Source organism: Balaenoptera acutorostrata, chromosome 12 (genome assembly GCF_949987535.1).
Source record: "Balaenoptera acutorostrata chromosome 12, mBalAcu1.1, whole genome shotgun sequence".
NCBI lineage: Eukaryota > Metazoa > Chordata > Mammalia > Artiodactyla > Balaenopteridae > Balaenoptera > Balaenoptera acutorostrata.
This window is the reverse complement of record NC_080075.1, coordinates 1,067,986-1,093,656: the sequence shown is the minus strand read 5'-3', so window position 1 is coordinate 1,093,656 and position 25,671 is coordinate 1,067,986. Positions and strand designations below refer to the sequence as shown.

At 52.8% G+C, this 25,671-nt stretch overlaps 1 protein-coding gene across 6 annotated transcripts in view; it reads left to right on the top strand.

Annotated features, from left to right (window-relative positions):
* LIMS1 (LIM zinc finger domain containing 1) overlaps nt 1-25,671 on the top strand; it is a 106,093-nt gene that overhangs the window by 69,625 nt on the left and 10,797 nt on the right. For 3 of the 6 annotated variants that reach the window (XM_057557938.1, XM_057557939.1, XM_057557937.1), the window contains exons 2-4: nt 17,832-17,991; nt 24,724-24,790; nt 25,439-25,559. In XM_057557938.1, the coding sequence (XP_057413921.1) occupies nt 17,832-17,991; nt 24,724-24,790; nt 25,439-25,559 (348 nt within the window). Of the gene's footprint in view, nt 1-14,003; nt 14,489-17,831; nt 17,992-24,723; nt 24,791-25,438; nt 25,560-25,671 lie in introns of those variants that run through there. The other 3 variants (XM_007187192.3, XM_007187195.2, XM_007187194.3) reach the window with 3 other exon arrangements.

The following is a 25,671-nucleotide window of genomic DNA, read 5'->3' as shown; positions in this document are numbered from 1 at the left end:
GCAGTCAACAAATGCCTTTAAAAACGGATTCAACCGGAAATATCAGCTATTCAACACAAATTGCAGTTTTGGCTCTCCTTGATTTAATGTCGTGCTTTATTTAAAGGATATATTGTCAGGTTATGGGTTTTCTGCATTAGGCGTTTGTGGTTCAGTCTGCATTTGCTAAGGTCCTGCCACGTGCCAGGGATGTGAGGCTGGTTGAAACATTCATTATCTGCTAACATAGAAGTTCTTGTGTGTGGACAACAGACAACAGCGAGATACTTAAAGACCCTGCATCGCTGGAGGGAGGCCCATAGCACTGCAGGAGCAAGTGCGTTAATCCTCTATTGTGAGAAACAGATTACCCAGCACTTAGCGGCAGTGGGAGTTGGCAGACTTTCTGTAAAGGGCCAGATAATAAATGTTTCAGGCTTTTGTAGGCCTTCTGTCAGTGTCACAACTGCTAGGCCTGCGGTTGTAGTGTGAACACGGGCCGTGGAACGTATGAGTGAATGTGTTGCTAAACTTAATAAAAGCGGCCGGGGAGCCAGATCTGACCTGTGGGCACGGATTTGCTGACAGCAGGCCTGTAATCACCATCGTTGGTTATCTCCCGGTTGCTGTGGGTCAGGAATCCGGGTTCAGCTCAGGCCAGCGCCTCTGGCTGAGGGTTTCTGAGTCAGGGCTGCCTCTTCTCGAGGCTGGAATGGGCTGGAGTGGCCCCAGAGCATTTTGTAGCCTAATTCCAGAAATGAGTGCCGACCACCTCTACTGAATTGTCTTCATCAGGAGCCCTTCAGCGAGTCCAGCCCACACCGGGGAGGGAGCCGTTACACACAGGTGCGAATACTGTCAAAGATGAAATACTCATGACGCCTGGTAGAGAACAGGAAGGACCACCAGGATGGATGTAGGGACCCCTGCAGTGGGGCAGAGAGACGGGACTCAACTCCGAATCCACCAAGGAAAACGGGGGATTCACAGCGAAGGAGCAGGCCGGGGGTCAGCGGATGGAAAGTTACTGAGAGGGAACATCCGGGTGGAGGGATTCTGGCTAAACCGACCTCCCAGGATTCCTGCTGAAGACAGGCCAGGACATCAGACGTCGCCTGGGGGCGGGGTGGAGGCCGAGGAACCGGTCAGGTACAGAGGGCCATCTGATCTGCAGGTAGGGGATTCTGGCCAGGCTGACAGAGCAGGATTCCTGCGAAACTGGACACTCAGGAGTCAGGGCCTCGTCAGAAAGCTCCGCAGGGAGTCTTTGGGGGCGCCTGGAGGTGGGCTCCCCAGGGCTGCCGCAGGGGGTCCCGGAGGAGAGGCAGTGGGTGCAGTGCAGGGAGATGAGACCCACGTGCCCACCGGCTGTGCTGTCAAGTCAGCCTGGGCTCCTCTTGGTCCGGAGTCTGTGGCTCTGTCTCTGTCGTCGTCACGGTGCCTTGGCCTCCCGGGCGCGTCATTTCCTTCCGTCCTGCTCGTCTCATCCCCGACTTCTAGCTCCATTTATTACTTCACAGCCGGGCGTAGGTGAACACTTGCTGAATGAAAGCGAAGGAGACCCAGGAAAGAAGCGGACGTCTGCAGACAGGACGCCGCAAAGTCGCGGCCGTTCTCCCATGTCCGTGGTTGACCCCTCCTTCGCCCGGTTGGTGCGGGGGTGCTGGGGCTCGCAGCCGCCCCGCCCACATGCCCTCATGCGCCCGGGAGCCCCTGTCACCGTCCCCGCCAGGCGGGCGGGCGTCCCGGCTCTGCTGAAGTGCGAGCCGTCTGAGGGCACAGAGGTGCGGGGACCAGGTTTTCCATCACGGTGGCTTCTTGCTAATAGACACTCAGTACAGGGTCGCTTAGTTGCAGGAATGAATGAAGGTCCTGGTACCTTGCTGTCGGCTTCGTGGTTCCTCGTGTGCCCCTGACAGCAGCACGGCCCTGCGGGGCCCATCACATGTCCTGATGCGGGGCCACCCCGTCGAGTGGCTTCCCCGCTGTGACAGCAGCCTCGATCCGCGAGGCCGTCCAGACCTCTGGCCCCAACACCCTCCGCCCTGGCCAGTCTGCCAGCCTCCTCGGGCCATTTAATGCTCTACACACCTCATGGCCACCTTCCCAGGCCAGTTATTCCCTGGACCGATTCCCAATTCACGTAACTCCTAGACTCTGATTGCTGGGTGAACAAGTGATATAAGACAGATTTCTGTCCTTACAGCCTCACCTTCTTCCTGGTTACTGCTGGGCAGTCTTCTTCTATTGATTTTTCTATCACCCTCGTGATAGGTGACCAACCAAACCATCATTGGTTTTCTTCACCTCACCTGCTTTCCTGAAACCACCGAAGCTCAATGGTGTAAGATTTCTCTCTCTGTCCCCCTCGTATTTGTGCAGATGAACTTCACGTGGGGACACGTTCAGGTTTGCAGGGATGTTATGCAGCCGGTGCGCGGTTCCTCCCTTGCGTCGGTGTAACTGCTTCCCGCATCCCTGGGGGTCACCCCTGCCCCCCGCCCCCGTGGGTCTTGCCCGGCCCCTCAAGGGCCCTCCTCCCCGAGCCTCTTTGACCTTTCCCCCTGCCCTCGGTGATAGACGGTCCCAGAAACGCTGTGACTTTGGTCTCTTCTCGCCGAGCCCTCGCAGCCCAGAGTTTGACCCCCCTGTCACTAGCCCACGTCACCTCATCAGTCTTGGTTCTGGTTGGGGGGCAGTGACAGTAGCAGGCTCTGGCTGGCTGAGGCAGGAAAGAATTTTATTGGAAAGAGTTCAGGTTGCTCACAGAATTGACAGAAATGGGCAGATAGAAGAGCCGGGCTCAGGGGCGGGGGGCGGGAGGCTGGGAGACCCCCCGGCAGGCACCCTGGCCGAGGTCCCGGAGCTGGACCGAAGCGTCCCGGTTGGAGCTCAGTGCTGCCGCCTAAGCTGCTTCTGTCCCTAAAGACGCCTCGTCGGCGGTGAGGTGCTGGAGCCAAGGTCTTGGGCCTGCAGGACCAGGAGGGAGCCCCAGGGGCTCAGGGTCCATGGTTCTGGACAGTCTGCTCCTGGATGGGTGGGGCCCGACCTCAGGGCACAGGATGAAGGGAAGGGTGGTCAGGCTGCAGCAAAGCCTGTGGCCTCCTCAGCTGTGAGGACGGCAGGGGAACGCGGGTGGTCCAGAGAAACTGAGTCAGGCTGAGAAGGAGCTTCCAGAGCTGTGCATGGGCCCAGGTGCATGAGCCCAGGTAGGTGCGTGAGCCCGGATGCAGCCTCGGGGCTCAGGACCAGTGCTCAGGCATCCAAGTCCATGGGGAATGTCAGACGGGGGAGGGAAGGTAGCCTGGCTCGTGCAGGTCTCCGTGAATAAGCAGTTCACCTCGGCACCATCTACGCCTGCACAGCGAGTGTACAGACTGCCTTCTGGATGAGGAAACGTGGACGTCACTCCCTGAGCCTTCATGCTGTTGTCTTCCGGCCTGTGCCCAGGTGGTGACCGCCCAGGTGATGCTCCGTCCCCGCCCCACTCCATGCTAAAGCTGCTCAGCCATCCGTCTGACTCAGTGTTTTTACCATGACGGCAACGTAAGGTGTGGATTTTGTCCTTGAGAGCTGTTCTTGTTTTTCTGTCCTGTCACTTTTGCCAGCGTCTTACCCTTAGTAATTGATTTGGTGGGTTTTTAAAATTTATCCTTTGAATACAGAATTCTCTTCTGAATCTGAAAGGAGAAAACGGTCCTGTGAAATAATCCTGGTCATTTGTCTCCGTGGTTTAGAGCATTCCCATCCGTGGCGCGCTCTTGATAGAACTAAGTCCACGTGTGGTGCAGCCTCGCAGACTCATCGCTGGAGGGCCAGCCGCTCTTGCTGTTACTCAGTGTACGTGGTTCTCTTCGTTTGTTTGCACTATTCTCAGCATCCGTCTTTTGATGGACTTTCTTAGTAGACTGAGCTCTTTGAAAACTCGATTATTTTGTTCTTTCTCTTTTCCCAGCTTAGTCATGTGACCTGGGCCAGGCTAGTTCTGATGGCATTTTTGCTTTCCTTTATGCCATGATGAGAGATTGTTCTGGTTTGCGCTTTGCCGTGCTTGGTGTGGACCCGGGATGGGGCAGGTGCACGTGGCCTCCTGCACGGAAACCCTCCCACCCCCCATCAGCTCCATTTACGAGAGAACTGGAGCCCCGCAGTCAGGAAGGCTTAAGGTTGCTTTTATATCATCTAAGTAATTAAATGTGAAAGACGCAGCGCAGGCGCTGCCCTGAGCTCCGGAGCTTCTCCTGCACAGACCTTTCCTTCCACACCTTCCTGGGAGGTTTGTGGCTGAGGCGGGAGGGAGGGGGCAGGACAGACACGGCGCGGGATGGGAGAGGACGGCACGGGAGGCGCAGAGGGACCGCTTCTCGGGGCGCGAGTGGGAGCTGACCTGGACTCCCAGCGATTTTATCACGTGACCCGCCACCCTGCCCAGTTTCATGTGTAGGTGTGGGTGTTTCCAGCTGCTGAGTGAGCCCCGTGCCTGTTACTGGATCCGGGCCCTGGGGTCTGAGCATGGCCTCGTGCCTCGATCTGGGTCCAATCAGGAGGGGAGACCCACACAGAGATTAGAAGGAGGAAGGTTCGCTGCAACGATGAAGTTCCTAACTCTAACGGGCTTGGGAAGAGGGGCTGCAGCAGGGATCCCACTGGGCGCAGGGCTGGGGGCCCAGGGCCGGGAAGAAGGGGCAGGATCTGAGCCCGCAGAGGGAGCCGGGAGCCGGCTGGTGGGATGTCCGCCTGGCCCAGCGCCCGGACCGGGTCGGAGCAGAGACCCGAGTGATGCTGTTGAGCCAGCGGCCCTGCCTGAGGTCGGGTCGGGTCGGGCGTGACCACCGCTCCTCCAGACACGCAGACCCCCTCCCCCTGAGAAAAGCCAGGGGACTGGCCGAGAGCTTTCTCCCTCAGCCTGCGGAACGGCCTTCAGAAACCCAGATCACCCGGTGCGGGGAGGGGTGCCGGGCGGACCAGAAGAGGGGGACACGCGGGACACACGTGGGCCCACGGAGAGACGCCGGCCGGTGCCGGACACCACTGTTCGGGCCCCTCACGTCCTCCGACGGTCCCGCGGGGGCATCTAAGGCTCGGCAGCTGAAACATCTAAGGCTCCGGCCTTGCTGTGCACACCTCGTGAAATTTGAAGTGAATGAAAGAAAAGAAAGCTTTTTAAAGTTATCAAAAAAACACGGATTTTGCAGTTCCCCCACTTTATCTTGTCCGATATTTTTCAAATGTTGCTTAATGTGCTAAAACATACATGAAAACATGTTATTTGTTTAAAAGAAAAGCAGTGAGACATGTAGATTAAAATTTGAAAGGGTTGTTTTCACTTGAATGAAATGTTTCTTTCTGTCCTTTGTCCTGAAATTCTCAGGGTTTTTTTTCCTTGAGGAGGGCCGACCTCACAATTAGCTCCATCACGGTCACAAGATAACTGGGCTGGCTTCCTCCCCCGAAGGCCTGCTGAAGGTCAGCTTTCAGGGAGCCATCCCGGCTGAGTCAGAACTAAAATAAGGACCTAACGGAGAGCCAGAAAGCAAGTGGCGCCAGTGGCCCCCATGGCCGTGGAAGGGCTCGTGGACACACTGCAGGGATTTCCTCGTAAACCGGACTTTCTCTGAAGTCCACACTCTTGCTAAAAATGCTGCCCTTTTGTATTTGAAATACGAGACCCTCTCAAGGTTGTCTGTTTTGGTCAGGACACAATAGATCCCGTAAAAAGGATGTTTCGGGGTGAGACGGTGTGTTAGTGGATCACAGTATGAGTGCCAGGGAGAGGTGACCCGAGAGTGGAGGGCTGCTCCAGGGGCGTTTTCCCACGGAGACGGCTAAACCCGCAGAGAAAACGGCCCAGCCTGTAAGAGGAATTCTGAGCATGTTCTTCAAGCTGACCGAACCCTGCTTGTTTGAGTGACCGTGGGGACCCAGTGGGAGGGAACCTGGGAGCCCAGTTCCAGATTCCAGCCGTGATGACAGTTCGGGGGGTGGGGGCAGTTTCTTTACTGAGGGGATGAAACCAGGCTGAGGTGGTGAGTGAGACCCTTAGATGGAGTCATCCAGTGCCGGGGGAGGGCGGCAGTCTGCCCACCAGCTGGCCCATCCCGTCCCCTGCGACTGCACACAGGGCTGGTCCAGCTGTTGGGAGATGGGGGAGCGTGACGGGGCCGGTGGCGGAGTGTCTCCGTGCGGCACCGGTCCCTCTCCAGGGTGGAGCAGGGTTAGATCTTCCCAGATCCCGCGGCTCCCGGGCCCGCAGGTCAGCACAGGCGGAATGTCAGAGGAGCTTCACAGGAGGATCTGAGCGCCAGGCGGGCCTCAGAGGGCCAGAAGCTCTGGGAAAGCTCGGGAGAAAAGGGCCTGGAGTGTCCCTGTCCGCTTGGGTGGTGTCCTCAGTGCTGGGAACATTTGATCGTCACCAGTAAAGGCAATTGTAAACAACCACGTGGCAACAGCCCTCTCGAGTGTGTGTGCATTTTGACAAGAAAAGGGATTGGGTGTTATCAGGCTGTCTCCACACACGGAGGTCTGGGGACGTCCCTCTGGCTTATACACGAGTTAACTCAGATTTTTACGCCTGTTTGTGGCCTATCAGGCATACGCCGTCCACCTGCTTTAATTAGTAAAGAAAAGTGCACACTGACAGAAGTCAAGTCCTTCTTCATATAAAGATACAAAGACTTCCCCAGACCTCTGTGTGTGGCAGGAATGTGGTGAGTCTTCTCTGCCTTTTGTACACTTTCTGTAACAAGCTGCACTGTGTGTGGGCCGATGGGGTCGGGGAGTCTAGCTCACCCCACAAAGCCGTGCAGTCGGGCCCTGCTGTCCCGGTGCCCCATGTCCCTGCACGCGGGGCTGCCCGCTGCACACATCATTCGCCAGTTTTCTGCTATTAAAGATTTTGCCTTTTGCTCCTGTTGATGGAAGTAATCAATAAACAATCTAGAACAGGAATAGAAAGGAGTTTGGGGCGTTTTTCTGAGCCAAACTGGGAGGACTCTAGCCCGGAAGACAGCCCTTCAGGTAACTCTGAGGAACTGCTCTGGAGAAGCAGGGTTTTCAGCACAGTTTTTTTTTTTTAATTTTATTTATTTAGTTATGGCTGTGTTGGGTCTTCGTTTCTGTGCGGGGGCTTTCTCCAGTTGTGGCAAGTGGGGGCCGCTCTTCATCGCGGTGCGCGGGCCTCTCACTATCGCGGCCTCTCTTGTTGCGGAGCACAGGCTCCAGACGCACAGGCTCAGTAGTTGTGGCTCACGGGCCTAGTTGCTCCGCGGCATGTGGGATCTTCCCAGACCAGGGCTCGAACCCGTGTCCCCTGCATTGGCAGGCAGATTCTCAACCACTGCGCCACCAGGGAAGCCCCAGCACAGTTTTATATTTCATCAGAACAAAGAACATTAAACAAGCCAGGGATGCATTCCTTCAAGGTTTAAAAACAACGGACCAGCACGTACGCAGTGAGTCAGCGTGGCCTTGGCACCTGGGGAGGGAGGCTTATCATCCAGGGAGGGCCAGCGCTGGCGTCCCGGGAAGGGGGGCATTTCATCTTTATATTAACAAGGACGCTCTTTACTTCTGGTCACTGCGCACTTTTCTTTAATAACGAAAGCAGATGTATGGCGTATGCTTGATAGGCCACACACGGGCATAAAGTTTGAGTTGACTTGTGTATAAGCCAGAGTGACTTCCCCAGACCTCCGTGTGTGAAGTCGCCTTGCACGCTTCCCCGTCCCCCTGCTGCCCGGGCTGGGCCTGCACAGCAGGTGACAGGTGTGCAGCTCCCTCGTTTCCACTGGGTTGGAGGAGGCGCGCCGCCGAGTCTCTTCTCTCCGGCCCCTCGTGGTGGATGCTTTCCTTCTCTGCAGCCAGGAGCTGGGAACAGTTTAACGGACGGGGCAGACGTCCTGGTAGCAGCAGTGCCCTGTCCGTTCCGTCTGTTGGAGGGAACGGGGCATTTGTGCAGGACGGGGGTGTGAGAAGGACCTTTCCAGCACCGCTATCTTTACTGTATGTCACGATTGTTTTGTTTTAATAGGAGAGGAAAATCAGAGTAGGTTTTCCATTTGAGTGAAATAGAGAAACAGTGAAAATAGCTGGTTTGCCATCCCCACACTCCGCACGCCCCGGGTTCCTGTGGATAGAGGTTGGAGAAGCTCCTCCCAGGCGCTGGGGTCACATCCACACAGCGACTCTGCCTGTGTGACAGGGGCAGCATTAACAGCACGTTTCCTATGTCAGGGCCCGCTTTTTACAGGCAATCGGTCAACATGTTCAGCCACGTAGATGAGGACCTACTGTAGAGCACAGGAAGCTCTACTCAGTACTTTGTAATGACCTATATGGGAAAAGAATCTAAAAAACAGTGGATCTATGTATATGTATAACTGATTCACTTTGCTGTATACCCCTGAAACTAACAACTAACACAACGTTGTAAATCAGCGATACTCCAATAAAATTTTTTTTAAAAACGTAGATGAAATATTTGATAGTGGTGCGTGTAATTCAGTTGTTGCTATTTGAGGGAATTTGAATTTAAAAGGTACCAGTTATTAAAAAGTTGCGTTTTTGACTTTGCCAACCATGCTCAGGCTTACACTCAGTGTTTGAGCTGGTGGAAATAGCTGCCCTTTCTTGGTCTGTCGCCTCTGAGCAGGTTATTTGTCTTGGGCAGGGTGTTTCCTCAGGGGCAGAATTTGTTCTGGCTGAAATCATGGCGTTAGCTGGGTCGATGGACTTGAAGCCTTCTGTGCAGGACACGGGAGTGGTCAGCTCAACAGCAGACGTGCTGTGTGTGGTTTGGCATCTAACACGCAGTCAGGCACTCAGCCAGGGTCCCAGGTCCTGCCTGCTCTGGTCTGAGGGTTTGCGCACCCACTCAATTCATGTACAGAAGTCCTAACCCGCGATGTGGTGTTAAGAGGTGATGAGGTCGGGGGGGCGGGGTGAAGGTCTCGTGAACGGACGCACAGAGCCCCTGCCCCTGCGCTGTGTGTGGGCTCCGCGAGGAGGTGCCGGCCAGGACCCAGGGGAACGGGAGAGTCCTCACCGCCCACGGCCGCGCTGGTGCCTAGGTCTCGGGCTTCCAGCCACCAGGACCGTGAGACATGAATTTCTGTTGTGTATAAGCCACCTGGTCGGTGGTGTTTGGTTACAGTGGCCCTAAAGGACTGAGCCACTGCCCAGCATACAACAAGTCTCTCCACTCTGGATGTCCTTCTGGGGTCCAGGCCTGTCCTGGGGGATCCCCCAGAGATCCAGGTCAGCCTTGGTGAGGAGGAGGCCTGAGCCGGTGATGGAAACTCTCGGGAAGAACCTTTGGGAACCCAGGACCCAGGAAACCACCTTACAGGCCCACTGTTCAGAAAAAAATGGCTTTGGGATGTTTTATACAACAGCTTCGCACCTGCTTCAAGGGCTGCTTTGCTGCGCTGCATGGGCTGCAGTGATTTCAGTCAAGGGAGTTCAGATAAATGTTTTTCTCATGGTTACAATCACAGTCTAAAAGGGTTGTTTGCATTTCTAAGAGTGACATTATTAAGTGCCAGAAATGGGTTAAAAGTAACAAAATGCCTGGCTATGAAAATTGAGCAATGGTGTTTACTTGGCCTCAGATTACCCCCTGCCTTCTTGGAGAAATTACACGCGTGTTTGAGCTCCACTCCGCATGGCTGGATGGGGACGTGCGGGACCAGCCGACTGTCCTGTGCAACCCTTTGGGCGTGTGGTGCCCTGACCAGTGGATGCTGCGTAGTCACGGGTCTGCCCTCGGCTCCAGGGCCCGGGGAGAGACGCACTTGTCACCTGCATGAGCGGTGGAGGGAACACGTGCATCCCCGGGCAGCTCCTGCCACACGTGGACGCGCCTGCGTGCTGAGTGGACGCCTCTTACGTACCGGTTAGGTCTGTAGAATCGTGAGCGCGTAGCAGAAGTTCCGTGTGTTCAGATGTGACACGTGTGATGTAAGGAAGTTACTCGAGCAGTTACTTTTTAAGAAGCTGAGACCCCAACAGTAGGGCTCCCGAGGCCAGGCATCCACCCGCCCCCCCCGGGACGCCCTTGGGGCCGAGGCGACCATCCGTCCACTCCTCCCCATCAGCCGGCGGCCCTGCAGCCTCGCCTCTCGCTCCTGTGTTGTTTGAGCATGAGGGGTGCGTGGAAGGCACAGGGACCCCTCTGCCCTGAGAGCTTCTCTGTGAGAACCTGCTCCTGGGACGAGGCCGGCAGGGGGAGATGTGTGATGAAGGGCCGCGGCTCTTCCGTCTCCTCCCTTCAAACCTCAGCCTGCCCCTCGACCCAGCTCCCAGTTAGGCTACACCTCGGTGATAAAAAAAATGAAAGGAGGAAAGAACGAGATGCGGCAGAAGTGTAAGACGGAGCCTCGTCTACCCCTCCGCCTCTGCCGCGGTGCCCTTGTGCGGATGGGCAGAGGGCACCTGGGGCTTGGACTCCGGTGGCAGGTCGGTGTCTCTGGGGCGACTGTGCGCCCTCGTCAGCGCGGTTCCAGCTGGAGGGAGAGGAAACCGGGAAAAAGGAGGGTCTCCTCCTGCTTCGCCTTCGCACAGCGTTCCCGAAACAGCAGAGCTTCAAGAGCGGAGGGACTCTGTACGAAGTTTCCAGCACAGTCTGGGAAGAAGGACCTCGTGGAGGGTGTGGAACAGTTAGTAGCTGGTGGGGAGGAGGGTCGGGGCGCGTTTCCTGTCCAGGCACAGCCTCTGGCGGCTCCGTCCGTGGAGAGATTGGCGAGCCTGGCTGCATTCAGGGCACCGGGGAAACAGAACACACAACAGACCGGATTTGCCCCGATCGCAACCTCAACTCTCGGCCTTGGTGATCAGAATCAAGTCATTCTTCAGTGAGCGCTTTAGTCCGTCAAAGGCACAGTTGAGATTAGTAGGACAAACACAAAGTAAATAGTAAGACACCTTACTGTTCATTCTATACATCTCTGTAGCGTTTGAGTTTTTTCCCAAATAACATGTATTACTCTTTTTCCCTTCTGTCAGTATGATTATCTGGTAGAGTGACATTTCTGACTTCTTTTTTGTACTTATCTGTGTATATGTGAACTTAATACATATACATAATAAAATTGGGACTACACACCTATTAGAACAGCTAAAATAAATAATGATAACACCAAATGCCGGCGAGGATGTGGAGGAGTTGAATCTCTCATGCTTTGCTGGTGGGCATGTACAGTGGTACAACCACTCTAGAAAACAGCTTGGCAGTTTCTTAAAAAACTAAACGTACCCTTCTCATACAACTCAGTAATCTCGCCCTGGAACATTTATCCCAGAGAAATTAAACCTTATACTCACCCAGAAACTTACCCACAGCTGGATTCACAACAGCCCCAAGCCGGAAGCTACTGAAGTGTCCTCCAGTGGGTGACGGTTAAACAAGCTGTGGTGTGTGCACACCACAGAATACTACTCAGCAGTGAAAAGAACAGGCAATCCACATATGTGACAACTTGGTGGGTCTCACGGGCATTTGCTGAGTGGAAAAGGCCAGTCTCAGGCGGTCACAGGCTGCGTGATTCCCTCTATGCAGCTGTCTTAGCTCGGCTGCTGTAACAAAAATGCCATAGCTGCATGGCTTAAGGAAGGGTTTGTTTCTCAAGGTTCTGGGGCCTGGGAAACTCAAGATCAAGGCTCCAGCAGATGCTGTCTCCTGGGGGCCCACGTCCTGGCTGGTGGGCGGCTGTCTCTGGCTGTCTTCTCGCCTGGGTGTCTCTGACCCCATCCTGGGGGATTAACGCCCCTCCCTCATGACTTCATTCGACCCTGGTGACACCCCACAGGGCCATCTCCAGATCCCGTTGCCTTGGGATTAGGCTGTCAGTATGAATTCTGGGGACACAGACATTCAGTCCACAGCAAAAACATTCTCTAAATTACAGTTACGTGGATGGAAAACAGACTAGGGTGTTGCTGGAGGGTGGGTGTGACCATCAGAGGGAACGTGAGAGAGGTCTTTGTGGGGATGGAAAAGCTCCAGGTCTGGATGGGGGTGGCGGTTACACGAATCTACAAGGTGTGACAAGGTGACACAGAAGTGTACACACATCGCGCTGGCGTCAGAGTCCTGGTTTTGATTGTACATAAGATGTAGTCATTGGGAAGCTGTGTGAAGGGTACAAAGGTCTTCTCTGTACAATCTTTGTAACTTCCTGTGACTATAATTATGTCAAAATAAAAAGTTTAAAATGTGATTGCAGGTCCTTCACATTATCTTTAATTCCTTGCTGGATGAGAGACTTCATCGCGTCGTGTGTTCGGGAACCATCAGCTTCTCCGCAGTCCTGCTTTCCTGTCTAGTAGAGATGGGACTAGTCGTTATGGAGGGAATGAGATAATTGGCTACGTTTTTAGGTGTGCCAACAGCAGCTGATTTTCATGGTTTTCCAGACCAGGTAGATGGATGATTAGCCCCTTTCACTCACCACCAAGTACCTGTCACGCATCTTTGTGTCTGTGTGTGTCAGTGTATCTGTGAGTGTCTGTGTGTCAGTGTGTGTCTGCGTGTCTATGTGTGTCTGTGTGTCTGAGTGTGTGTGTGTCAGTGTGTCTGTGTGTGTGTGTGTGTCTGTGTGTCTATGTGTGTCAGTGTGTCTGTGTGTCAGTGTGTGTCTGCGTGTCTATGTGTGTCTGTGTGAGTGTGTGTGTGTCAGTGTGTCAGTTTGTGTGTGTGTGTCTGTGTGTCTCTCCACACCAGCTGTCTCCTTCCCTCTCTATTCCACATGGTCACTGTAAACAAAAATGTTTTAACCCCGAGGCTGTTTCTTTCCTGTGTGAAGATGGCGAGCCTCTTGCTCCATCCCCTGCAGGCTCTGGGCCGGGGCCGTTCTCACCTGTACCCTGAGATCCTTAGGGTCCAGAGTGGGGAGAGCGTGCCTCCTTTTCGGCCTCTAGCCCGTTTTGTATGCACCACCCAGCCCTCCTGGATAACCCGTTTTGCTCCCCAGTGACCACGTGTAACCGTTCTCCCCCGGAGAGTTAGCATCTCGTCTCTGGCATCAGACCACCTGGCTTTAAATCTCGACTCCACCACCTACTTCCTGGTCATCCAGCCTCTTCGTGCCCCGGTTTCCCCACCTGTACCTCCTGGGGACACGGCAGTGAGCACCTACGAACGCTGTTTACAGTTCTGGCCGTCATGCTGCGGACGTCTCAGACGCGTTTTGTCTGTTTGCTGATGATTTCATGGCCCTTCTGTCTCTCGTGTGACCTGCTCTGTCAGTCAGTGTGCCTTTCACCTGCTCCCTAGGTTTTCTTTTTTTCTTTTTGATTGATTAAAACACTAAATTTTTTTTTTTTAAAACCCACTAAATATAATTTCAGCATCTTATATAACCATGTAGGTTTACATTTTTTTTTAATTTTTAAATTATTTTCTTGACGCTTTAAACTTGAAGTATAGTTGTACAATATTGTTTAAGTTACAGGTGTACCATCTAGTGAGTCACCATTTTTAAAGGTTATGCTCCATTTATAGTTAGTAGAAGACACAGGCTGTGTTCCCTGTGCTGTGCAGTGTAGCCTTGTAGCTTATTTGCTTTATACGTAGCAGTCTGTGTCTCTTAGCCCCCCGCCCCTGCCTCCCCTCCCCCCTTCCTCTCCCCCCTGGAAACCTCTCCTCTGTTCTCTGCATCTGTGAGTCTGCTTCCTTTTTGTTGTGTTCGCTAGTCTGCTGTATTTGTTACATTCCCACCAGCTCGCCTTGGCCTGGCTGGAGGCACAGGGCTGCCGGGAGGTCCGTTTGCAGAGACCAGGCCCCTTTCACCGCCCCAGGGCGCCGTGTCCTCATCGCTTCACGGCTGACCCTGGTGCGCTGGAGCCGACAGTGGCGTGGAAGGAGCACAGCGCGCCTGCAGCGCATCCTTTATCCTTTATCTTTTATCCGTGATAAAGGCCCAGAAGGACAGGCTGCCTTGGTTACAGGCTCAGCTGGGGCCAAACGGAAGGAGTTGTAACTGGACGCCGGCTCTTCCCCTGCCGAGCCTGGGACTGAGCTGTCACTTCGCCAGAATCACAGAGCAGGGTTCATGCCTGCAGCCCCCGCACAGCTGTTCCATCCTCCCGAGGGCGGCCGGGCCGCCGCACAGCCGGTCCCGTGTGCGCGGGGAAAGTTCCTGGAGCTTCCAGACCCTCAGCGAATCCACGCCGCCGTCTCGGGGCACAACTGCCTTGCCCGGAGCTCTTAATGTGAAGGGGCCGGCGCGACCCTGGAGCCGCTGACGTGTGGGAGCGGGGAGGGGAGTGACCGGGACGCCGCCTGGGTGTCGTGCCTCCGTCCGGGTCCCTCCGGTCCCCCGTTCCGCTCCGCGATGGCGCTCCCGGGCCCGCGCCCCGCTGCCATCCCGGAGGGCGAGGAGGTCCCCCCGGCGGCCTGTAACGGGGAACACCGGGCGCCCTGCGGCCAGGATGAGAGGGCCGTGTCCAGGCTACAGCGCAGGCACAGCGACGTCAGGGTCTACAAGGAGTTTTGTGACTTCTACATCAAATTGTGAGTGCCCCTCCCAGCCCTCTCCTGCGGCTCGAGTTCCCTGCCTCGGGCTTTGACATCACCCCACCTTCAGTGGGGCCTCCCGGGGTGGAGGGGGCGTCCAGCGCTGCCTTCAGTGGCTGCCCGTGCAGCCCTGAGGTCTCCCTGTTGGGAGCTGGGAGTGCCTGGGGCCTCCAGGGAATCATTAGCCAGAAGGAGCGTTTAACGGGCCTGATTCTCTGTTTCCACCCATCCGTTCCCTGCGCTTTTGCAACAGATGTTGCTTCTCTTCACAACTCCTGAGGAGCTCTGTTTAAGACTAATTGGGCAATTATAATTACACTGTAACCAAAATACTTGGTAAACTGTCAAGACGCTTTTAGGGTTTACATTTCTGCACTTTAACGCTCGAGGTTTTGTTTCCAACGCTTTGATAAACGAGGCACTTGAACAAGGGAAAGCTCGAGGACATCAGGTTTTCTGTGTGCAGCTGATGTGTGGAAGCAGGTCGGCCAAAGTAATTCTGACCGGACAGTTGCAGAGGCTTTTCTGTTCCCCGAGGTGTACGTTTCCCGACAGAAAGGAAAAGGAAAAGGAAATCCTTTTCTGAAAAATTAGCCTATTAATTATAACTAACCAAGTGACAGCTCTACCATCCCTGACTTTTAATAAGTAGCTTCTATCATCTGTGTTAACTGTGACAGTCGCTGTGGAAAGAATGTGTCAGTTTCCCATCCAGGGGATGCTGGCCACTGGGGACACTGTGCCTGCAGGGCCGGGGGTGTATGGGAACTCTCTGTATCTTCCACTCAGTTTTGCTGTAAACCTAAAACTGCTCTAAAAACAGCCCATTAAAAAAAAAATACACGGTGCCAGAGGGTCAGAGACAAGAGAGGAAGGGAAATAATGTAAACAGTTGAGTAGGTGGGTGAGACTATTGGTTGGTTGTTTTCCTGGAAGTTTCCTCTAATGTTCTGTTTCTTTTCTTTTCCTGCTTGTTATTAAAATGAGTACTTCTTCAAAAATACATATTACTTTATCTCTAAAACTACTTTATTTTTCCTGTGTGTGGGGAAAACTTGTTTGTATAATGTGTCTATCTGTTTTCTAACTATTGGAGTATTTGAACTTGAATGTAAACGGTCTATAGTGTAATGAGTATAAATAGGTCAATGATAAACATTTTGATCTTGGAACCCGTTTACATTCTTAAAACAATATTGAGGTCTCCAAATAGCTTTTGTTTTATCAGCATTTACTGTATTAGAAAATAAAACTGAGAAAAATTTTAAGTATTTATTAGTTCATTTAAAATAACAATAAGCTCATCACACATTAATAATATTAATACATATTAATATTAATTAAGTTTTTATGAAAAATGTTTCCAAAATGAGAAAACTTGGGGGGAAGAGTGGCATTGTATTACATTTTTGCAAATCTCATTAATGTCTGTCTTGATAAAACTGTTTCACCTGCATTCATCCTTCTGCAATATGTTGTTGTTTCACATGATGTTTATAAAGAAAATGTGGCCTCCCACAGAGATGTGGGAAAAGGGAGGACATTTCCACCCCGAGAGGGTCACTGATCTAGGAAATCATGAGTCAGGATGTTCCAGGATTTCTTCTTTTGTAGCTCTCTTGGGGTTCTACTAAAATCATTGAGAATTTGGTGACTCTTTTGAGAAAGTTTTAAAGTAATAATAATGCTTCATATTTGAGTAGCATCTTCTGGTTTCCAAAGTGGTTTTATATACTTTTTCTTATTTCATCCTCAAAATGGTCCGAGGCCCATGGGGGCAGCTGTGGGCTGAGCACACCTCGTCAAGGGACACCTGTGGATGCTGGCCCCCCCCTTTGGAGAAGGGGGGCAACAAGCCTTTCCAGAGCTTTGATAAAACTACCACTGTTCGTCTGGCTTATGGCAAAGCCAGGTGACGAAGGGAGTTGATGGGTTTTTCTCCCTGATCCACAGTAATTTTACAGTGACAAAGTAGAAAATTCAATTTGGTATGAGACTCAGGTCAGGTTTGCCACAAGCAGTGAGGCTGCCTCCCTTCCTTCCTTTTCTGGTGGTGTTTGAATTGCGTTTTGCTTGGGGTGGGGTTGTGAACACGGCACTTCTGGTGGAGTGTGAATACCCCAGGGCAGGATACTGCTGGGTGAGAGCTTTGGGGGAAGAGGGCGGGGTTGTCTTCCGCTGGGGTAGGCGGGGGTGAAGCATGCGCCGTGCCAACCTTGCTAAGGAAGCAGCGAGATGTAGGCTGAGATGTAGGCTGTGACGGGACGGGGCAGCCCATCTGCCTGCGGGAGGGACCCCCGCCCACCTGCCGCATGGGGGCCTGGGAAGGTTCGGAGGACGTCAGCGATGACTTCCCCAGGTGGGCTGACTGGGTGTCTGGGTGGAGAGAAGCTGCCCCGGGGCTGGCCACAGATCAGAGCGTGTGTTCTGAGTGGGGTCTGGATATCTGAAAATAAACTTGCAAACCACGAAGCTGGCTGGGCCAGTGCCTGCTCTGCCTGGGGACCTTCCCACCTGGAGGCCGTTCCTTTATGTGAGATTCAGAGTAAGCAGTGGTCTGGTCACGGGCTTGATTGGATGCTTTTCCTCCAGGCTGCACAGGGTTGGGTGGGATGTGGGCCTTTACTGGAAACACCCGCGTGTGCTGGGGTCCAGGGGGACCCCGGCCCGGACTCACCAGCCGGGGTCTCGTAGCGGTTCCTCTCGAGCATTTGACGTGACACCGTCATCTGGTTGTGACTCGTGGGCGGGGGACCTGGATTCTGGGCCTGTGTCTCACGTGAACTGGACAGCTTTGCAAGGTTGGGCTCGTTCTTCCCTGAACCTGCACTTCACCATCTGTAAAATGATCTTCAGAGTGGAAGATTCTGTGCTTTTAAGATACATTTTGTAATATTAGTGTTCAACATTTGTCTTCCCAATTGGATTATAGGGCTAAGGCGTTTGGCGGGTTGTAGAGCTACTGAAGCTGCTTTCCGCAGGCCCTCACGGTGGATGCGAGGGGGCCTGCGTCTGGCCGGGCCTTCAGCGTGTCCGGACCCACGTGGGGGGGACTTAATGAGGCCGCTTGTCAGGCTGTCGGCTCAGCCCTTGAGGCGGCTCTCGGTGCCCCCTGCGTCCCTGCCTCCTGGAAGGTGGTGTGGGTGTGCTCGTGGGCATTTGGCAGGGGGTGCAGGAATGTCGGCGAACCAGAGGGTCTGCACCCCGGACGCTGGGTGGGGTTGAGACCTTGGGTCGCAAGCGGGAAACGGGCTTTATGGACAAGATACGATTGCTGTGGCCTCAGACTGAGCTCCCGGGAAGGGCCGCGTCCGTGACCTGTGTCCCTTGTGTGTTGCAGCAACATGGCCAACGCCCTGGCCAACGCCAGCTGTGAGCGCTGCCGGGGCGGCTTCGCGCCCGCCGAGAAGATCGTCAACAGCAACGGCGAGCTGTACCACGAGCAGTGCTTCGTGTGTGCCCAGTGCTTCCAGCAGTTCCCCGAGGGCCTCTTCTACGAGGTGGGTGCCGGCGGGCAGCAACCACAGGCGGTGCGCGAGGGCGGGGGTGGCCCTGGGCGGTGACGCTGGCGGGTCCCGGGGGGCTCGCCCGCCCGCCCTGCGGGTGCCCCCCGCCCCGCCCCAGCACAGCCCGCTTCCTCTGGCCCCACGACTCCCAGCACCTGTGTCCTAAAGGGGCTCTTGTTTGGGGGGGAAGGGGGCACCCCCTCCGTATCCAGCTCTTCTCTGTGTCTCCTCTTCTTCCCCAACACTTGTTCTCCCTGATCCTGTGGTGTCACCACGTGGCCCGCACTCGCGTGTGTTCATTCTGACCAGTCCTGGAACCCCCTTCTCAGGTCTACTTTGGGGGGGCTGGTCTAGGGATGACCCCGAGCTGTGAGCGAGGACAACAGTGTGTGTGTGTGTGTGTGTGTGCGCGCGCGCGCGTGTGTGATCACCTCCTTATGCATTTGCACGTGTCTCTCTATGTGATAATACGTATACGTAGAGTTATGTGATACCCAGAGATGGCCACTGTTTGATTTCTCCTTCTCCTTCTACCAAGCAGATTTTAAACTTTTCTGTTTTACAGGCCATTCCTGAGGAAGGAACGGTGGTTTTTAAAGGTCATTAGTAAGTCAGTTGTTGGCCAGCTCGACAGCATTTTCCCATAGAAACAGTGCCCCTGGGAGGGAAGCACCCGGCCAGCCTGCGGCGCAGCGTGTCGGGACACAACTCAGGGAACACCATGTTATTCACTCAAACGCATTTTTCCAGCTCCTGCTGTGTCCCAGAAACACATGTTCCCTACGACAGAAACCCGTGCAATTGGAACGAGAATCTCTCTTTCCGTGAAGGGCGATGGCTTTCGGGCTGGGAACGGCAGGGGACAGTTTGGGGGGCTGAGCGGAAGAGGGGACCCAGTGACCCACAGCCGGAGGGTGGGGCTGCCCTGGGTGCCGAGGAGGGTGAGGGGAGCAGGAGGAGAGGGGGTGGGGCGGGGGCTGAGGTCTCACGAGGCTCTCCGGCCCCTAAGCCGGAGCAGGGCGGTCAGACCCAGAGCATATTTACGGGGCTCCAGGGAGCCTGCCCCCGAGCAGACATTGGTCTCCACACCCTGGAAAGCCTTTTCTTCCTTGAGGCCCAGAGAGGCTGAAATGCCCTTGCTGACAGCAGATTAGTGACATAAATGGGATTAGAACCTAGTTTGGTCCTCTAATATCCGATATGGTGTTCTTTCCCTGGCATACTCTTTTCAAATCTAAGATCTTTTTATTGAAATGAGTAATTATGACAAAGGGCTTAGGAGAGAGATTCCAGGGGAGCAAGAGAGAAGAAAGGCAGGCTCTGTTTTCCACACATTTTTCTTATTTCCATGGCCCGCTGTTCCCTCTCTGTCGCCTTCTCTTTCCCGTGCTGTGCGTCTGCCGGCCACATCGTGCAGCAGGACCGGGTGATGAGCGCGAAGCAGGCGGCACGCGCAGTGCCCGTCGGTTAGCCGCCCCGGACACGCTGCAAGCAGGGTCCCCGTCCTCGCACTGCTGGCCCTCTGTGCTGGATGGCGCTTTGCTGTGGGGCGTCCCGTGTGTCGTACGGTGTTAGAAACGCCCCTAGTCTCTCCCCTTACATACCCAGTTGTGACAACCGGAAGTACCTACACGCATTGCCGGCTGTCCCCTGGGGAGCACAGCCACCCTCGGCCGAGACCCGCTGCACTAACACCTCTCCCCGTAGGTAGTGAACTTCCCCGTGCTGGCAGCAGGTCGGTTCTCAATGGCTCGTTCCCCAGGCCGCGTACGCAGAGCCCTGCACAGAGCAAGACCTCCTCGTGGTCCGTCTCTAAGACTCTGAGTGCAGTCAGAGTGGATTCCTGTGCCATAAAATGTACTTAGAAAGTGTTTCTAGAAAGAAAGAGCCTGAAGAAAGCATACACCTTCTTGGGTAAATTGGCACCGGGAGGTAAGTACAGGCAGACCTCGGATAGTGTGGGTTTGGGTGCAGACCACCCAACAAAGCGAGTATTGCAGTAAAGCGAGTCGCACGAATGTTTTGGTTTCCCAAAACATAGAAAAGTTATATTTACACTATATGTAGTCTATTAAGTTACAGTAGCATAATGGCTAAAAAACAACCTACGCACCTTAATTAAAAATAATGCTGTTGGGGGCTTCCCTGGTGGCGCAGTGGTTGAGAATCTGCCTGCCAATGCAGGGGACACGGGTTCGAGCCCTGGTCTGGGAGGATCCCACATGCCGCGGAGCGACTGGGCCCGTGAGCCACAACTACTGAGCCTGCGCGTCTGGAGCCTGTGCTCCGCAGCGGGGGGTGGGGGGGGCGTGATAGTGAGAGGCCCGCGCACCACGATGAAGAGTGGCCCCCGCTTGCCGCAACTAGAGAAAGCCCTCACGCAGAAACGAAAGACCCAACGCAGCCAAAAATAAATAATAAATAAATAATTAATTTTAAAAAAAAATAATGCTGTTGGAAAAATGGTGCCGACAGGCTCGCGGGAAGCAGGGTTGCCACAAACCTTCAGTGTGTAGAAAACACGCTATCTGCGAAGTGCAATAAAGTGAGATGTGCTTGTACGCATCCTTCAGCAGCTCATCACTCAGCTATAGCTGTAACGAAAACATCGTCGTCATTTACCAGAAGCCAAGACACACTTTCTATGTAGTAACTAGAACCGCTCCCCACACTGAAATTCAGTTTTCTCTTTTTGAAGATTCTACTTCTACATTTTAATTTTAAATAACTTTTAATTACTAATGATTATGAAAGTTATCCATCTTTTTTTTTTTAATATAAATTTATTTATTTATTTTTGGCTGCGTTGGGTCTTCGTTGCTGCGCGTGGGCTTTCTCTAGTTGCAGCGAGCTGGGGCTGCTCTTCGTTGCGGTGCGCAGGCTTCTCATTGCGGTGGCTTCTCTTGTTGCGGAGCACGGGCTCTAGGCGCGTGGGCTTCAGTACTTGTGGCACGCGGGCTCTAGGGTGCAGGCTCAGTAGTCGTGGCGCACAGGCTTAGTTGCTCCGCGGCATGTGGGATCTTCCCGGACCAGGGCTTGAACCCGTGTCCCCTGCATTGGCAGGAGGATTCTTAGCCACTGCGCCACCAGGGAAGTCCCTGAAAGTTATCCATCTTTTAACTTTATCCATATCGGAAGACAGTGATCAAGTAAGAATAAAACACTGCGTGTGATTCGTGATCCTTACTTTGGTGTTGCGGTTAAATCTTGAGAGGGACGCCTGTCTTCATGGGCTGTCAGTTTTGCCCATCATTCTCCAATAACGTGGAGAAGTGTTTGTAAAACGGCCAAGTCACAGGCGGTTGATTAAATGCCATTTCCAGGGGGAAACACCCATTTGGCCCCCAGGCCCTGACACTGTGTGTGGCCATGACACCACTTCCTAAATCTCATTTTGTGACATCAGGGATTTCCTCCAAAAGGATGATCTTAATTTTTCCCCAAAGGAAATGGTTTGTGAAATAAAGGGGAACCAACAGTTCCAGAGTGACGTGATTCCAGAAGAGTTACCGACAGGATGGAGCGGGGGGAGGCCAGGCAGCCTGCCCAGCTCGGCTCAGGACACCTCACCTTTCTCTCTCCTTGGTGTGAATTCCCCCAACGTGACCCCCGTCCCCCCATCACAAATGCATAACAGGAAAGACCCATTTGTGGTGAGTGATTTAGTGGGAAGACTTTACAAAGAGGTTACTTCCCTCGTTTCCTCTAATATGGAAGGAATCGTGATTCCTCAGGAAGCTGGACCCTGGGGGCAAGGCTGGTGGGCAGGAAACCTGGGAAGACTTCTCACATCTGCATGTGGCTGGAGGTGAGACCATCAGCACAGTTTCAAATTCTGAGCTTTCTTTAAAGCGGCAGGATTCTTCTTTCCCCCCAAAGAGAATCTTCACGGAACTCCAAACCAAACTTAGAACCATTAAAAGCAGGGCTGTTCTTGGCTAGGGTCCCCTCCCCATCCTGGCGGGTCCCAGGCTTCTTTGGCATTTTGTTAAACACTGCGAATTTGGAGCATTAATTTTTCTTATTCTACAGGCTTGTTCTGTGATAAACCAGTTCTGGGTTGTACCTAGAAAGACAGTATTCATGGAAGTTTGATTCTTCCAACTTGATGCGTTCTGACTTTTCTTCATTTCACACCCTAGAGTTTTACTTTGGATCAGCCTCCGGCCTTTCTCCTACGCTCAGAAATCGAGCCATAGTATGTCTGGTCATTTCTACATGCTTAGAAAAGAGGCAGCTCGTTCTAGCAAAAGAAGCTCTCCCTTTGCAGAAGTCTTCATTTGGGGGAGCACACCCCGGGCATGCAGGGGGTTTGCCATAGGGATGGCTTCAAGGGCCCATTTCTGGACCCTCAGATTCTGGTCTCAGGGCCTGTTCATCCTAAAATCGATTTGCCTGATGATATTTTTGTATTCACGATAGCGCTTAGTCCTCGCCCTTGACGAAAGGAAGGGATCTGAAATCTTACTCTGACGAATTGCTCTAGGACCCCCATCAGAAGAGATTTTTGGGGGAGTCCCTAAACCCACAGGGCTACCCACCTTTCCCGGCCTTATGTATTCTCTTGCTAAGGATGCAGCCCAGCTGAGGAACCGTATTGGGTGTTCTGTATGCAGATAGATGGCAGGTTTGGGAATGTGGGGAGTCGTCGTGACAACTGTCTTTTAGGACTTTGCCCTAATCTCGTCCCCTAATTTCAAAAGGACTCATCGTTTTAAGACAGAGAGAGGCGTGGAGAGAGGCTGCGGAAGGGCGGGCGCGGTGGGAGCCGAGCAGAGCAGGCGTGACGCTCACCGGGCCCCGAGCGGGTCACGGTCCAGCCGGGCTGCGTCCACGGCAGCGTCCTTAAGCCGCACCGTGTCCTGCGCACCTGAATCACAGCTTTAAAGACTTATTCCAGCCACAAGCGGCCCTAAGCTTTTCAGTCTTCTACTAACAAATGCAACATATATGCCAACTGCTGGCCTCCTTTTGCTTTGTTTTTTTAAGCAATATGTGTCTTTCTCTGTTCATTAAATGCAGAGTCATTGCTGATCATTTCTTTTTCTCCTTACACTTGATTTTAATGGGTCTCAAAAGTCTGTGACAGATCTTTGGTCGAGTTATTTCCATCGAAAATACTGATTTTAAAAACTGATAAATTAAAACTGCCACTCGCGTGCGCAGTGGCACTCTGCTTCCGAAGGCTTTACGACGCCTTGTTACCATTACCGAGCCTTTCACTAGTAAACTTAAGTGGCAAATTGAGACAGTTTGAGTCTCCTTCCTCCACTGAACAAGACGGGGTGGCAGGTAAAAAGTTGATCATTTCTAACTACAGTTATTTCTGCATTTTTATATTATGTTTCTTTAAAAAATTACTGCTAAAAGCTCAATATCAGATTTCTATGAATGTACACAGTATACACTCAGTAAAGGAACATATCTCACTTATAAATAACTTCTGCTTTGGGCTACACGTTACAATGCATTGTGACGGAATATTGAGTAATAGTGTATTGAGTTAATATCTTCTGTTTGTAACTTTAAAAAATAGACTCATTAAATGTATCAGAGCTCATTCATTTGAGTTTAAAAATGAAGTAAGACTTTTTCTGGCACAAGATAAATCTGCTTTGCCCGGAATGCCAGTTAAGCTGTAGGGGATATGGTCAATAAATTGAATGAGCTAAATCTGCAGCTAATTTCCATAATTGAGGAGATTGAGTTGACAACTGGAACATCATTAAGCATGGATTTTGATAATTAAACAATATGTGATTTTGACAAATAACTTGAAAGGAGCTCAGAGATTCAAAGGGACACATTATATAATTCCCACGACTTATTTACGTGAAAAGGGTACAAGCAACCCCCAAAATAGAAACTAAATCTAGAATTAATGTTGAACCCTGAGTCTCCCAGGGGTCAGTCATCTTTATCCATGGAAGCATGAAATAATGGTGAGGGTAAAGAGTGGCCCTACTCATCTCATTAGGGTTTGCTTCTCATGTAAATAATTAGTGAATAAAATGTAACATTCGTAACATACCTATGTTTTCATCATTTGTATACCAACAATCATTGTAATGATAACTTAATCCAGAAGAAAAAGAATGTTAACCCTTAGGGCCTTATGGATTTGGAAAGTAAAACAAATTTTAAAGTTTCACAATACACTTTAATTGCAGAGAAATATGGTAGGATGATCAGTTAAAGACCTTAGTGGAAAAAGTGTTGTTGTAGCATAAAACTTTTGGGGGGAAATGAAAGGAAAACAGTTCAAGGAGAGAAATGAAGGATACATTTTCCACCTATAGGAAAAGAATATTTTTTAAAACGGGTTTTGGCCCCATTTAAAAATGTTTACATTTTAAAAAAATATGCTAGCACATTTACTGTTCGTAAGTACGTATTTTCAACGTGGGGGGAGGTTTGTACGTCTGTGCACATTTTCCGGGGGGGTGTCTGTGGCTCTTGTCTGATCCCCCCGGGTGGAGCCAGTGTGGAGGAGCTCACCCTTCTCTGGGGGCGGAGGATCAGTTCTGGCCTCAGCGGGTCTTTCCTGTGCCAACACTAGGTGCCGGGAAGGTACCGAAGTGTGTCCGCCTTTACGGATCTCAGGAGGATTACAGATTCTGGGCAGAACTTTAGTCCAGAAACCTCTTTCCTCCAGTCTCCGCAGAAAAATTCCATTCATCCCGGGATTGTTTCCTATTTACGAGCCGGCGGTACTTTCTGTTTCAGTTTGAAGGAAGGAAGTACTGTGAACATGACTTTCAGATGCTCTTTGCTCCGTGCTGTCACCAGTGTGGTAAGTTTAAGTTTCACTGCCGAATGCAGGGTGAAAAGTAAGTTTCCTTCAGAACGACTTCATAGCACGTGCTCATAGGAAGGAAAGCGTGCAGGTGCTTTGTCAGCCCTCTTCCCGTCAGTGATGTTAATGACGCTTCTCAGGGCCTGTAGGGTGAAGGTGACCCCAGGACTCACCGGACTTCTGTTCGATGCCCCGTAGGATTCCTTTCTCCCCTGTCAGTGCAGCCTGGGCGGCCTCAGCGGGGACCTTGAGACGCGCAGGGGTGGCCTGCGTGTCACACGGCAGGAGAGACTGGGGACACCGAGTAGCATGCTGACAAGGTTGAATGAAGGAAGAAATTAAGTATGTGGTACAAGAAAACGTGCGGTGGATTTCTGTTTTCTGTGTCCATGACCAGAAAAAACCAAAAAGACCTTCGGGAGAGGGAGAGCCCAGTACCTCCTCTGGAAAAGCAGATTCAGAGATGTGATAGACTGCCTGAAAGTGTGGCGGCTACAGAACCCAAAACAAGGACTCAGATGACACGGGAGCACTTTTCTAGTAGCGCTTCGTGCGGGCGCCGCACACGTGGGGAAAGGGGCAGGTGTTTTGCCGGCGGCTGAGGGCGGGGACGCCGCGCTGCAGCCCGTGCGCTCCTCTCCGCAGGGGAATTCATCATCGGCCGAGTGATCAAAGCCATGAACAACAGCTGGCACCCCGAGTGTTTCCGCTGTGACCTCTGCCAGGGGGTCCTGGCAGACATCGGGTTTGTCAAGAGCGCCGGGAGGTAGGAGCAGGTCACCCTGTCACCTGTCGGGCACGGGTGGGCAGAGTGGCGCTCCGCGGTCGCGCGTGCTCCCTGGGGCCTCGGACGCAGAGTTAGGGCGTGGGGCCCGGTG